This window comes from Aptenodytes patagonicus, chromosome 3 (genome assembly GCF_965638725.1).
Source record: "Aptenodytes patagonicus chromosome 3, bAptPat1.pri.cur, whole genome shotgun sequence".
Taxonomy (NCBI): domain Eukaryota; kingdom Metazoa; phylum Chordata; class Aves; order Sphenisciformes; family Spheniscidae; genus Aptenodytes; species Aptenodytes patagonicus.
Window position 1 is genome coordinate 84,730,058 of NC_134951.1, and position 13,087 is coordinate 84,743,144.

Below are 13,087 nucleotides of genomic sequence, written 5' to 3' on the forward strand. Positions count from 1 at the left end.
GCATACTCCAGTGAACACAAGGGGTCTCTTTTGGAACACAGCACTCTGTTACAAACTCAGAACAAGCGTATAAATTGTCTACCCATAAAAACTGGTTTTCCGTCTCCATTTTCACTGACTCTGGGAAAAATCTGCACTCAATAAGATAGTATCAGTAACTCTGTAAAAGGAGTATTTTTAAACACTAGTGCATATCCAGTATAAACTGCATCAGGCATACTCAAAATTATTAGATCTCGGTTAACTACAGTTTCTTCCAGTAATTAAAGTGTTCCTCAGGGCAGCAGAAACACTTTTGCAAATCCCCTCTCAAAAAAAAATTTGTAACATGAAGTATATGGATTTAGGAGGGGCCAGACTTGGGAATTATTTCAGCCCTGTCTGCTTTAAAAAGTTTGTAGCATTTGCTAGGTTGCTTGTCTTGGGTGATTAAGTCCTTTCAAAACAGACCAGTCACAAATGCTGTCCCAGCTGTCTCAACTCTCCATGCTTCAGCCACATAGATACTATATCTAAGGTTGAAAGCATAGTTTGGTTTCCATGTTTAGACTTGGCCCCAGTGAAAGTGTCCTGTGATGCCAAATGCTGTAGTGCCTCTAACGTGGTAATCTGTCCTCTGGGAAGTGAAAAGAAGTATTATTCATGTTTCAGCAGACCCCCAAATAGCTTTAAACACTGGTATGTGCAAAGTTTCTATTGTTAACATTAAAAAAAGACAGCTTCTCACTCCTCAGTCCAGAAGCTCCACATACTTTAAAGAATCTGCATTTCTATTATGTATAGCAGGAGAAAATAAGAACTAAAAAGTAAAAAAAAAAGTTTGGAAACATAGTTCCAAAGATGAAGCATGAAAAGCAGTAACAAGTGAAATGATCTCTCAGTCTTCTCCCACTTCACTTGGGAAGAATTAAAGAGCATGAACCCCACAGGAACCAATTGAAGGTTTCAGTGGAAGAATTCCTCCTCCTACTGCAGACAACAATAAAAGCCACATAATGGTACAGAGATTTCCATACTCAAGACATAATGAATAGATTGGGTAAAAGCCTTAAGGTTTTATTAAAGCTGGCACACAGATAATAGGACAGAACTATACATTAGCATACTGTGAATATATGCGCTGTAGGTGTTATTTCAGAACATTAATTAAAAGGATATAGAACCTTGCACCTCCAGATCACTGACTGGAAATTGAAGCATATGTGACATTATGCAAATATTGCTTTTATTTTAGTTTACTGGAACAACACTTGGTGGCCAGTTAAAGACTAGTAACTGACAGAATGGGCTCAAAATCTGTTTTTCCTTCCTTACTCAAGATTAAGTCCATTCAGAAAACGCTGAAACACTGTGGGAACAGCACTGCGTAATTTCTATATTGTGGCTCATCTTATATCTTTGTGCAGACAGTTCAGTTTCCAGGGCTGTGGGAACAATTATTTAAAAAAAAAAAGGGGGGGGGGCAGAGAACAGCTATTTTAAATGCTAGATTCTTGTTTAGAGTGAACAAATGAGTAAGGAATTTAGTGTGTGGTTGCCCTTCCCCTTTTGGAAAAGGGGAGAGGAGGATTTTTTTTTTTTTTTTTTTTTTGAGGGCTTCATAGGTCTTTTTACTATTTGCTGTCAACAGTTTACACTAGCTAGACATAGTGAAACTGTAGTACTTCTAAACTCAATTCAACAGGAAATTTTGTAACTGTAAAGGTATAAACACTACAAATTTTCAAGGTCACATGTTACTCTCTTCACAATTACAGATCATGGCTAACAGAAACATTTATTTTTTAAACACATTCCAAAGCTTTCTGCTCATTCAGAATAGTTTAGGTTTTTTTAAGCAAACCAGCATCTTGAAAAAAACTCATAGGCACTGCATTGCTGATGGGCTTCTAAGCTAGAGAGCAATTAAAGCCTGTCTTATCTAAAAAGAAAATCATAAGCTCTGGCCATAAGCTGCTTCTGACACATTTACATAATCCTACAAACATTGGAGTGAGTACTGCACATTGCAGCATAAACTTATAAGAATTAGTATAATAAAGATGAACTGTTTTAAAGCAGAAGACAATAAGGCCAATTAAAATCCAAGCCTAGAAACAACGGACCTATAGAACTTAGACTAGATATATGAAAAGGAAGAACAGTATGTTAACTGCCCATTCCACAACTGCAGTGATTATGAGCTTTGATTCTTGATGCTTTTTTTTTTTTTTAATTTGTATTCCAGTACAGGTACATACCGCCTTTTAAATCAGCTGACGCCCCCACGTACTGGAAGTTGTCCATATTAATTACATCAATAATAGGAGACACAACTCTGGTCTTGTCCTAAAATAAATATTAGAAAGTAATATTGAAATAATGAAATCAATATATAAAGATTCAGGCAGGATGAGATGTTGAACAGTTCAGCAGGATTTCATTAGCACGTCTCCCCCAGCTCTCCCCCTGTTTCAACTTACGGCTCTGAATAGCCAGTGCTGTGAATAGCATTGCTCAGCACTGCTTCAGAAAGCAGAAGCCACACTACATAGCTGGGAATCCTCTTTCTATTCTAGGCTACTTATATTCAAGTAATCCCCCTCTTCTGACCTGCTCTTGAAGAAGGCTGCAAACTTGGAGTTCTAAAGGCAGTCGAGCAAACAGCACTTCCATTCTTACTTTTAAAACCAGCTCAAAGAAAAGAAGCATCCAGGCAATTCGTATTTTCCACAGCAAATTCTAGCCATGCAGTGTACTACAGTCTTATTATTCCAACCTTTAAGGAACACTTAGGCCTTTCTGCAATCAGGAAAGTCTTAGGTTAATGCTAACCCACTTCACGCTAAAAGAATCACACTTCACAATCAGATACTTAGACAGGAAAAAGAACCTAAAACCACCTCAGACTAATGAATGCTATTAATCTCCAGCAGCCAAGATTCCAGTGGTACAGATACCACGTTCCTCTATCCAACCATGGTCTCATATACTACTCTGAGTAATGTTAATTACCTTAGCTGATGTGTTTGTCAGAACAGTTTTAAAGAAAAAACAAAAATCTTTCCAACAACTCCACATGCATCATCCAGTAGGATCACAAGACATCGGTACTCCAAAAAAGGACTCATCTAATATTAGAAATGCAATAAGACGGTTAAACCAGTTCGTCTCCATGAAGTAAGTACTTCTTGGGGAAGGAAAAAAAAACAACCTCAAAACCCCAACAAAATACACAAACAAACAAAACTCCAACCCAAAAAAACCAACCCAGTTACATTTACACACTGAAGCATAACTTCTACAGTACTTTGATTGAACACTTTGCTTGAGTTCAAAAACAGAACTTTGAGCTCCACAATTTAGCATCATTCAGAGATCACAGATAACTTCAGAACAGTGTATCACCAAATCTGTAAATATAAAAAGTGTTCTGAATAAACAGGAGATATTTTGGTAACTCTGTTATAGAGAAATGGTTCTCATGGTTAAAAAACCACCAACGTAAACATCTCCATTTTAAAAATTTATTTCATAAGTATTGTTATTTGAAGACATACATATATTCTCAACAGCGGTTCAGCAATGCATCCCCCCCTTGCTAATCAGTATTATACAGAACAGATCGGAACCAAACTAGTATGAGAATAGTTTGAGCTCATAACAAGAGACTTAAAAGCAACTCTTTTAGTCAAATGCTTTGCTTGGTCCAATAAGGACATTAAACACCCGTTTTCGTTTATTGAATCTTAACTATTCAGCTAAAAGCTGAAGACTAAGCTAAAAGTTGAAGACTCATTGCTGATTTCTACATTCCTTTTAAGTATCACTGCAGCTATACCACCTGGGCCAAATATCTGCCTTTATGAGGGATGTAATGTAACATCTGATCAGGTCTGCTACCAAGTATTAATTAGCTTAGTCTAAAGCAAACTAGAAACACAGATAAAAAAGACCAACCTGTCCTGTTCCCCCATCGACCACATCTTTAGCTCCTATTTCTGTTAGCTGTAGCTCCAAGTCCATGTTTGCAATGGCAATCTTATGGTTTTGCTAACTGTGTTGTACTTGGGAGGCAATTATGATTTACTGCACCTTAACTGCAAAACTCTACTTGTGTTTGTGTGCTCTCCTACACCACTAAAGCACTTCAGGTGCACCCATGACCTTATTTTAGGCATTCTATCTACAGTGACAGAATTAGAAAACTCCTTTATTTAAAGACTGATGAGACAGAAGATATCCAGCCTACCAAGTGATTCACTATACACCCATCAGCATGAAAGACAAAAATGAAACCACCCTTCCTTTCTTTCTCCTTCTTTCCTTAGCTGAAACTGAGACAGCTTATAGAATAGAATCATAGAATCATTGAGGTTGGAAAAGACCCTTAAGATAATCAAGTCCAACCATTAACCTAGCACTGCCAAGTCCACCATTAAACCATGTCCCTAAGCACCACGTCTCCATGGCTTTTAAATACCTCCAGGGATGGTGACTCAACCACTTCCCTGGGCAGCCTGTTCCAATGCTTGACAACCCTTTCGGTGAAGAAATTTTTCCTAATACCCAACCTAAACCTTTCCTGGCACAATTTGAAGCCATTTCCTCTCGTCCTATCACTTGTTACTTTGGAAAAGAGACCAACAGCTACGCCCATCTCTAAAAACCTTTTCTGACAAAAACTTGCATTTTCTCAAATGGTTCTACTCAGCTCGGTTGAACCTGGTGGTAAGAGTCGCCCAAGCTATCAGGTGTCACATTAGGTAGAGCTTCAGTTAGGCTTCAACTTATCTCCACTTTATTGTGCTGAGTAAGCAGGTAGCATGTTGTCTCTGCGCATTTGGGATTTCCTCAAGCTTTTACTGCTGGTCTGATTAGTTCTATCAATATCAGTGCGACACCGCACTAACACCACTTGCTACACCTAACGTATTACTTAAACAACTTACAGTTGTTTCTCCGACAGACAAATACACAAGTTGCGACCATTCAGTTCAATGTACAACCCCCACTTTGTTGGCTTGGAAACACGCTGTTCCTTCCATGATTTGAAGTTATAGATCTGCTCAGCAGCAAGGCAGACAAAAGACTTACAACATTCTTAAGGTGATGCTTTGCAGGGCACTACAAAGTTGTTAATGCAGAGACTGCTAAAAAGAGCTTGTGGGTCTCCAAAGTACAGGGAGTTCATTCACTTAAAACACTAAAAAGCAGCTGCTCCCTTTAAATTATCCTAAAGCAAGATACTTATTTATCCATAGTGTGATTAAAGTAGAAATCTGATGTGCATTTTAGAAACAGAAACACAAGCAAAAAGGAACTCTTCTTTTTATAATCTCCTGTTTCATTCTGAAGGGTTGACACCATAACTTATAATGGAACACACAATTGGAAAACTATGTGCTTCTTGGTGAGGGTAATGGAAAGAAATAGCCTGTGAATACTGCAAGTCTCTAGTGCCTGGAAATTTGTAGCAGACTATTTCATTTTAATATTTCATAAGGAGGTTATGTATGCTCTAGAGAGTTAGACTATTATATATTATTCTCATAAACCATCAGAAATTATCCTCAAGATTCTGCATAAATTGCTTCCCCCCTCTAAAAATCTCAAGACACTTCAAAGGTTAAGCTTCACAACACTCTTAAGAGAAAATATAAATATTTTCCTTTCAGCATTGTGCCAGTTAAAAGTTGACTCATTCAAGGTCACAAAAATCTGAGACAGATATGAAAAAGGAATCCACATCTCATTTCTTAATCCTAGCTCTTTCTTCCTTTTAAGATCATCTTTGTTTAAAAATACCTTCCTAAAAGTGATACAGGATTTACAGCTATGCTATGAAAACAGATTAGTTCCATTCTGCACCAGAATCTTTCAATTTTTATTTTTCTCATATAACTGATGTATCATAAGAATAAAACATCAAAGTGATTAGAAATTGGAAATGGAAAAAGCCAAGTAGACAAGTGTTCATGAAAAAGCTAGTAGTTACCAAGGTTTTCAAGATTGTGTATACTTATTACTATGTTGACATTTTGGGGGAATCAAAGGGTTAACCTCCACTGTCTCCTCGTTTAATCTCCCCTAACGCGCACATAAAAAAGAAAAAATCTAGAGGGCATAAAAGGTAGCCTTAGGGAAACAGGCAGAAAACCATTCTCCAGGAGGGAGCAAAGAGGGAAAAGATATACCAGCTCCAGGTTACACAGGTATCTGTACATTCTGAATTCTAAAATATTCACCTTGTATGTATGCTGCTTCTGCTTTAAGCCTTTGCTCAAATCGCTGAAGAAAAATCCCTAGCAGTGTCAGACCCCTTTAGGAATGCTAAGCAAGCCTGGTCAATAGACAAAGATAGTCTAACCGGGAAACCATCTCAAAGAAGAAAACTGTGGGATGGATCATCTTTCAATTGAAGAGGAGAGCTTGATGCCTCAGGTGCTCCTAACACAAGCAAGAGGTCAAGGACAACTTTCTAAAGTGGTTATAGCACATCATATAGAGTACTGTAGAACTGGTTCAATTCAGACTGTTTCTTGGAAGCTATAATTTTTTTTATATTGTGACACACACAACTAATCCCCCAAAACTCCGACAGAATTAAATGCTAAGTGGGCAATTCTGGAACAAAAGGAAAAAAGAAAAAGCCTACACTTTCCACCACATATAGAATAGATGCAGCAGCGCACCAGAAGATACTGTATTAATGCATAGTAGCCCTGACCTGAAAAAAGTTACCTTTGAGGCCAGGGCAGGAATGAGTTCATATCTATTCAGCTTTTTGTCACTGAGACTATCAAGAAAATGCTGCCAATTAACATCAAGTAACATACCGTCTGCACTGTGAGCAAAATCAATCCATTTAAAATAACAAAGAATATCATATACTATACGTAAACACTATCCATGTCTTAATTATTTGAACAAGCAGAAAGCTTAGAAGCTACTTTATCAGCCCCCATACTTGTTGGTTGGGAATCTTCCCAGATGAAAGTAAACTGGAATTCCACATCAACTATTTAACAGTACATCAAGCTTTTAAGGATGGAAAACTGTATTCATACAGCTGAAAACTATTAAATGGCACACACAATTACTGTGTATCACAGTGACAACTCTGAGGAGTAAGTCTTGAAGGGTCTAGTAATACATGTGCTGCTAAAAAGTGGCTGCTGCACAAAGCAAAATATGCACCAGTTTCTCCCACCAAGTACACCACATGTAACACTGGATCTTCACAAAACTGTCAGCAGTTTAATAAAAGGTTTTACACATTCTGTTATGATGAAAAGGTTAACAGTTTTTCATATCCCATACCAGTTTCAGAAAGCTAAATGAGTGTGTCCTGAAAAAAGTCATAAAGAAAAAGGGTAAATGGCAAAATAGCTGTCTTACTAAAAGCAGGGTTTTGTTGACCAAAACTACCATTTCTCTTCTGATGTCTTGAACAGGTAGATGCTTCAAAACATTTACACAAAAAGGCTTGAAAACTGTTTCCACATCCTAGAATCGATTAGTGCTTTAGCTGCAAGCATTCTCCACTTCCTTCTGAGATATATTTAATGTCTTCGAGTTTATTTTCCTAGTTTATTATTATAGAGAAATTCCCCCAACCCTTCTGAGGCTGCAACACTTCACACGAGCACAAAAATAGAAGGAAGTGCTATATTACTCATGCTCAAGGGCTTTGTAGGCTCTAGGTACTTTAATAGTGTCCAGGTTTGAGCTGATTAGAGTTAGTTCTACTCCAAAATAGGATTTTAACTGCTGATATGTCTTAGGCAACTTACAGTATTTCTGGAATACACAGTAAAGCATCATAGAACCAAACAGAATAAGGAAAAACAGTCATCAGTTGATAGCTTCTCCATTGGCATATTGAGTATATGGGTTTTACTTCCTTCCCTGCCCCCCCCTCCCCTTTTTGTGGGGAAATGCAGAGGGAAGTGTAGGGAGGATAAGCGAAGAACTGGGCATTAACAAGACAGAGCAGCTTAGCAAAACCATTTTGACCAGAAGCATTTTGAAAGAAAGCCTGTCCAGGAAGGGGAGTTTACCAGAAAGGGAATGCAATTAAGAAAGAAGAAAAACCCTGTTGTCTTGAGTGTTCCCCAGTGCTTTTTGGGATCACACCTGATTCACTTTCCAGTTCAACTGAGTTCCTCCAGAGCAAGTTAACAAGTATAACCAACCCCTGGAGAAAACAGCATACTTTCACTCAATACTCTCAATTGCTTTTCCGGGACACAGACTAAGCATCATTTACATAGAAGCTGAGAGCCCACAGTCCCTGCTAATTTCCATGAGAATTTTGGTTTCACAGCTCAACCTCTCTCCTATTAGCACACTGAATCTTAATGAGGTATAAACACTCAGGTAAACTGAACTACATTGAGATGATATTGGTTGAGGAGAACTATACTTTGCTCTAAAGATTTTCAACACTTACTGCAGCAGTCCCTAAAGAACCAAAGAAGCATATATTTGAATTGCTTGTAAAGACAATAATAAATATTCACATTTTATGTTCCTGTGTTCACAGATAAAATGAACAAAAAATGGGTTTTAATCACGGAACACTCCGATCATCTCCATCACCTCACTTCAGAGAAAAAGCTTCCTTAGAAAAATGCATAAAATTAATGTAGTATAAACCAGATGGCTTTAAAATTTAAAAGCTACTCCTTCAGGAAATTGCTTTAGAAGAACTCTTTACTAACCTCAGCTACTCTTTCCAAAAGTGGTTCCAGCCAGTGTTCATTGCATTCACAGTGACTATCCAGGAAGGTCAATACTTTTGCTTGTGCTGCATCTGCCCCTCTGACACGGGAGCGCATCAAGCCTGAGAAGTAAAGATAAAAAGTTTAAAGTACCTACTGAGGAAAACAATCAACTATAGTGAGAAACTATTGCATTCCAAGTCAGTCATTAATTAAATTACTCTGACTGAAACAGGGCAAACACACAAGTTCCATTATCAAAATGAGACGCTAATTAACAATTCAGTGAAATGACTTCATAACAAACAGCCTGCAAGCTGCCAACCTACTGCACCCTAGTCTACAGGTTTCAATCTGATTTAGGTAGAAGAATTAAAGTGCCTTTTCAAAAAACATGATACACGAGTACAGCTGGGTCTCCATTACAGTAAGTAGTATTTATACTGATAAATGTTACTCAAGACACGTCCTGAAAACAAACACCTTTCCAACAGTTCTACGATAGAACTGAGGAAAGCACCATCATTAACTTATCCTCCCCAGCTTTTTGCCACCCCCCCATCTTAGTTGCCACAGTCTGTCCGTTCTTCTATCAACTTCTTCCAGAAATATCCATGTTTCATTAATTCATGTCTGAGAGCCTTCCTCCCATGCCTTTCAACTGTCTTTCCCCTGTGTTTCTTGCAATTCTCTTGTTTTGTAGGTTTTTTGTTTTTTTTTTTGTTTGTTTGTTTGGGTTGGGGTTTTTTTGTTGTTTTTTTTGTTGTTGTTTTTTTTTTTTTTTAAAAGATTTCTTTAGGAAGAAACTTCTGGTAAAGCCAAAGGGTTCTTCTCTTCTCTACACCTCAATTACACAGATCCCCTCACTGATTTACCCTGTTCCTTTCCTTCCTTCCTTCTCTTTTAATATTTGTTCATTGGATGACCTCACCATTCCTTAAAGTTCCTTGCTATATATACACAAATCATAGAATCACAGAATAGTTTGGGTTGGAAGGGACCTCTAAAGGTCATCTAGTCCAACCCCCCTGCCGTGGGCAGGGACATCTTCAACTAATAACCCAGAACATCCCACCACTACCTTCAATACAGGAAAAATAGCAAGCTTCCTCTCATTCCTTTGCAAATTTCCTCCCTACTTTTCGCTATTACTATTCAAAATTCACTGATTGCATTGTCACTCAAGACCAAAGCCAAGTAATTACTTTTTTCTTCTTTTTTTCTACATTGTTTCCCACCAAATCTGTTCTGCTTTTCTTTTTCCCCCTTAACTGAAATATTGTAAAAGAGTCAACCCCATTTCTTTCCATCCCCTTTACAAAATAAACCTGCAAAATATGACTGCCAAACAGAATACAAGATGCTTAAGACGGAAAGCTTGTTTGATCTCTCCAACATTCAGCAAGAGCCTCACCAAGATCCTTGTACTATCTCTTACCGCAAATGTGAGCGCTTTACTGTTGTAGATACGCACTGTGCTGATGCTCTCCGACAGTACTTTCTACACCTTATCTGTTGCACATTGGCAGCTAACTGTACCTCGTTGCTTTTTATGCTGTCTCCCTAATTCCAACCTTTGAACCTGTTCTGTTCAGTTTTTCCACATCAAACCATTCCTCAATCACTCTGGCTATTTTTCTTTTACTTCTGCAGTTCCTCCTTCCAGAGCTTATTATTTCTAACTTCCATTCTTATAGAACCTACTGTCTTGCCCTACTTCCATGGAAAACACACAATAGCATTTCTAATTTCAGATTTAGGGCCAAAAAAATGGAGGTGACCACTTGGGTCATTGAGTCCTCTACAATCACATTCAGCCTTATAACTGAAAGAGTCAAGAAGGTTCCCCTGAACATGTATTCTGTAGACTACCACATCTTCCAAAACACATCTGTTCCCATAAAAAACTCTGGTCTTACAGATGAGACTGAAAGCTACTATCACATATTTCTGAAAGCAAGGCAGTCAATGTCATCCCCTCTGCAGACACCGCCCCTTTATTTTAATTTTTGTTTTAAAACACACTGCTTTTCTCTGTTGTTCATACTAATGTGTTACTCTTAGCATCCTACACACTGGTTGATTTTACTGATTCTCTAAAATTTTAATTTGTATTTGTCCGAGATATTAGTGTCAGACTACACTTGAAAATGAAAAGCAAAGTGAATATCAAACTCAAGCATAGCGAGCCAGCAATCAAATGAAATCTTACAGTATTTTAATTTAAAAAATTATCACGTGATTGCACATATGGATGCCTAGGCAAAACTTTATGAACAGTACAGTAGATCCCATGGGTAATAATTTAATCTTAATCTCACAAAAATACCAAGTAAACTAGTATTATGCCTTCAATCTGCAAACAGTTGTTCTTTTCTGACATAGTAAAAGATTTGTCAAATAGTATTTCATTTTCAGATATATTGATGCATATTTTTAAGTATGAATTTGTATATGCAGTACAAAGTTAATATTTATAATTACTAAAAAATAAAAATAAAGAAGTGTGACTTCATTCTGTTTTTCCATTACTATTACCTCCATCTTTAAATGCTGTACTGATCAGAAAAATGACATTAACTTACTCAGGACCCTGCAACCATGGCAAGTCATAGAAGGCCTGCTTTCCTAACAAGCCTTTGTTCACAAGCATATTCCAAAGAAAACATTTAAACACTAAGAACCCACCAGTTTGCAATAACTTTAATTATGGGACAACACAGGTTCTGTGCATGTAATTTCCAGTTTCTGACAGTCTCATGATTCTAGCTGCTCCCCAGGCCAGGCTGGCAGCCTAGAAGATACAGCGCTTATAAAAATAAACAAGCACATATCTGCTAACTCAGTCAGCTATTTCAACCATCAACTCTCAGTTATTATTTCAAACAGCTGTAGAATAACAGTTGCCTATATCTAATACTTTAAGCTCCGTAGCCAGGAAGCTGCTGACTAAAGGGCTCAGTGATATGAGACCATAATTTACAAAGCAACAAAGAAGAAGAAAAAAAAAATGTAGGACGAGTTTGTTACATGGCACACTGGCTTCAGCAAAACTGGCATACGTGGTCCCAGCCCTCCTGGCTGCTCAAACGCTCTCAAGTCTGCCAAACAAATTTTGCCAGGCTGCCCATCAACTGGATCCTTAAAATGATCTCTAGTAAGGGAACCAGCAAAAAAGAGGGCTATTTTTAAGCTGGATCATTTCAATCAATCATACAGTTTACAGTGAGACCTTACGTACAATGGGAGCAGCTTAACTGATGATTCAGTACAGTTACAGAAAGGAGAGGTTGAGGGTGAAAGGCAGTTTCTCAAGTCAGCTTTCACTGTGAAAGCCAACAATGGGCAACTGCACACACAACAATACAGAATTAATCAGAATTACTGTTCTTACTTGCACAAATGCATTTGTGTTTATTCCTTCCACTAGTAAGTTGATTTATAAAGTGAAAATCCCCCCTTCAATATGGAACGTATAGCAGAACATTCCTTTAAAAGACTGATGAAGATTAACAGATAAGGCAGCACAGTGGAATTTGTACCTTCCTTCACGCAGATTAAGCCTACCTTCTCGGCGATCATTTCGAAGAACCCGCACTTTTTCTATTTTTCCCAAGAGAGCACCATCCTCAGCTTTAAAAAGTAAAATAATTAAAGTGATGAGAACCAGTTTGATATCCAACAATGTATACCATAAGAGTGTCTGTCTTCAAAGAAAAACAAAAACACTTTCCACTACAAAGCTTATGGTCATAAATAGTTAAATATAAGATATATGTTTAAAAAAAATGCCTACTTGTCTCACCAGAAATAAAGAAAAGTTACCAGGCTAAAAAATTACTACCCTCATTATTTTATTTAAAGCTAATTTAATTTTACACTCTTGAAATATTTTTGTTTAATGATATTCTCTTTGCTTACTTTACACAGTTTCTACGTTGCATAAGAAAAAACACTTTTATAGGATTAAACTATTTTCTAGGATTAACTGTTTTCTTTGCATATAAGAAAGTTCACTTTTTAACAAACATTAAGGCTTAAACCTATCCTAAACTAGCTATAAACTAGCAATGCAAGTGTAGACATTAAATTCCTTTAAGAAAAGTTACTCAGAGGTCCATTTCAATTGTTCAAGTTTGTATTGTGATACCCTAGTACTTATAAAACCTTGACTTATTTTAGAGTCAGTAAGAATTTTTTCCAAGAGATTGATGGAGACCAGCATTCATTTAAAGCAGTGCTACAAAAATATTTCTTGCAAGCATCATGGGTTTTATTTTTACATCAGATAACATGCTATGTAAAGGCCGTTTTCAACTATACACTCTGCTCCTTCAGCCAGCAGGAAGTAATAAAATATACCTGAAGTATTTATCAGAACT

The 13,087-nt window shown here is 37.3% G+C and overlaps 1 protein-coding gene across 1 annotated transcript in view; it reads right to left on the reverse strand.

Annotated features, from left to right (window-relative positions):
• The window catches only part of GALNT2 (polypeptide N-acetylgalactosaminyltransferase 2), a 100,759-nt gene that overhangs the window by 18,003 nt on the left and 69,669 nt on the right, over positions 1 to 13,087 (reverse strand). The window contains exons 6-8 of the mRNA XM_076334087.1: positions 12,273 to 12,338; positions 8,706 to 8,827; positions 2,241 to 2,328 (exon numbers count right to left, since the gene is read on the reverse strand). Coding sequence (XP_076190202.1) covers positions 2,241 to 2,328; positions 8,706 to 8,827; positions 12,273 to 12,338 — 276 coding nt within the window. The remainder of the gene's footprint in view (positions 1 to 2,240; positions 2,329 to 8,705; positions 8,828 to 12,272; positions 12,339 to 13,087) is intronic.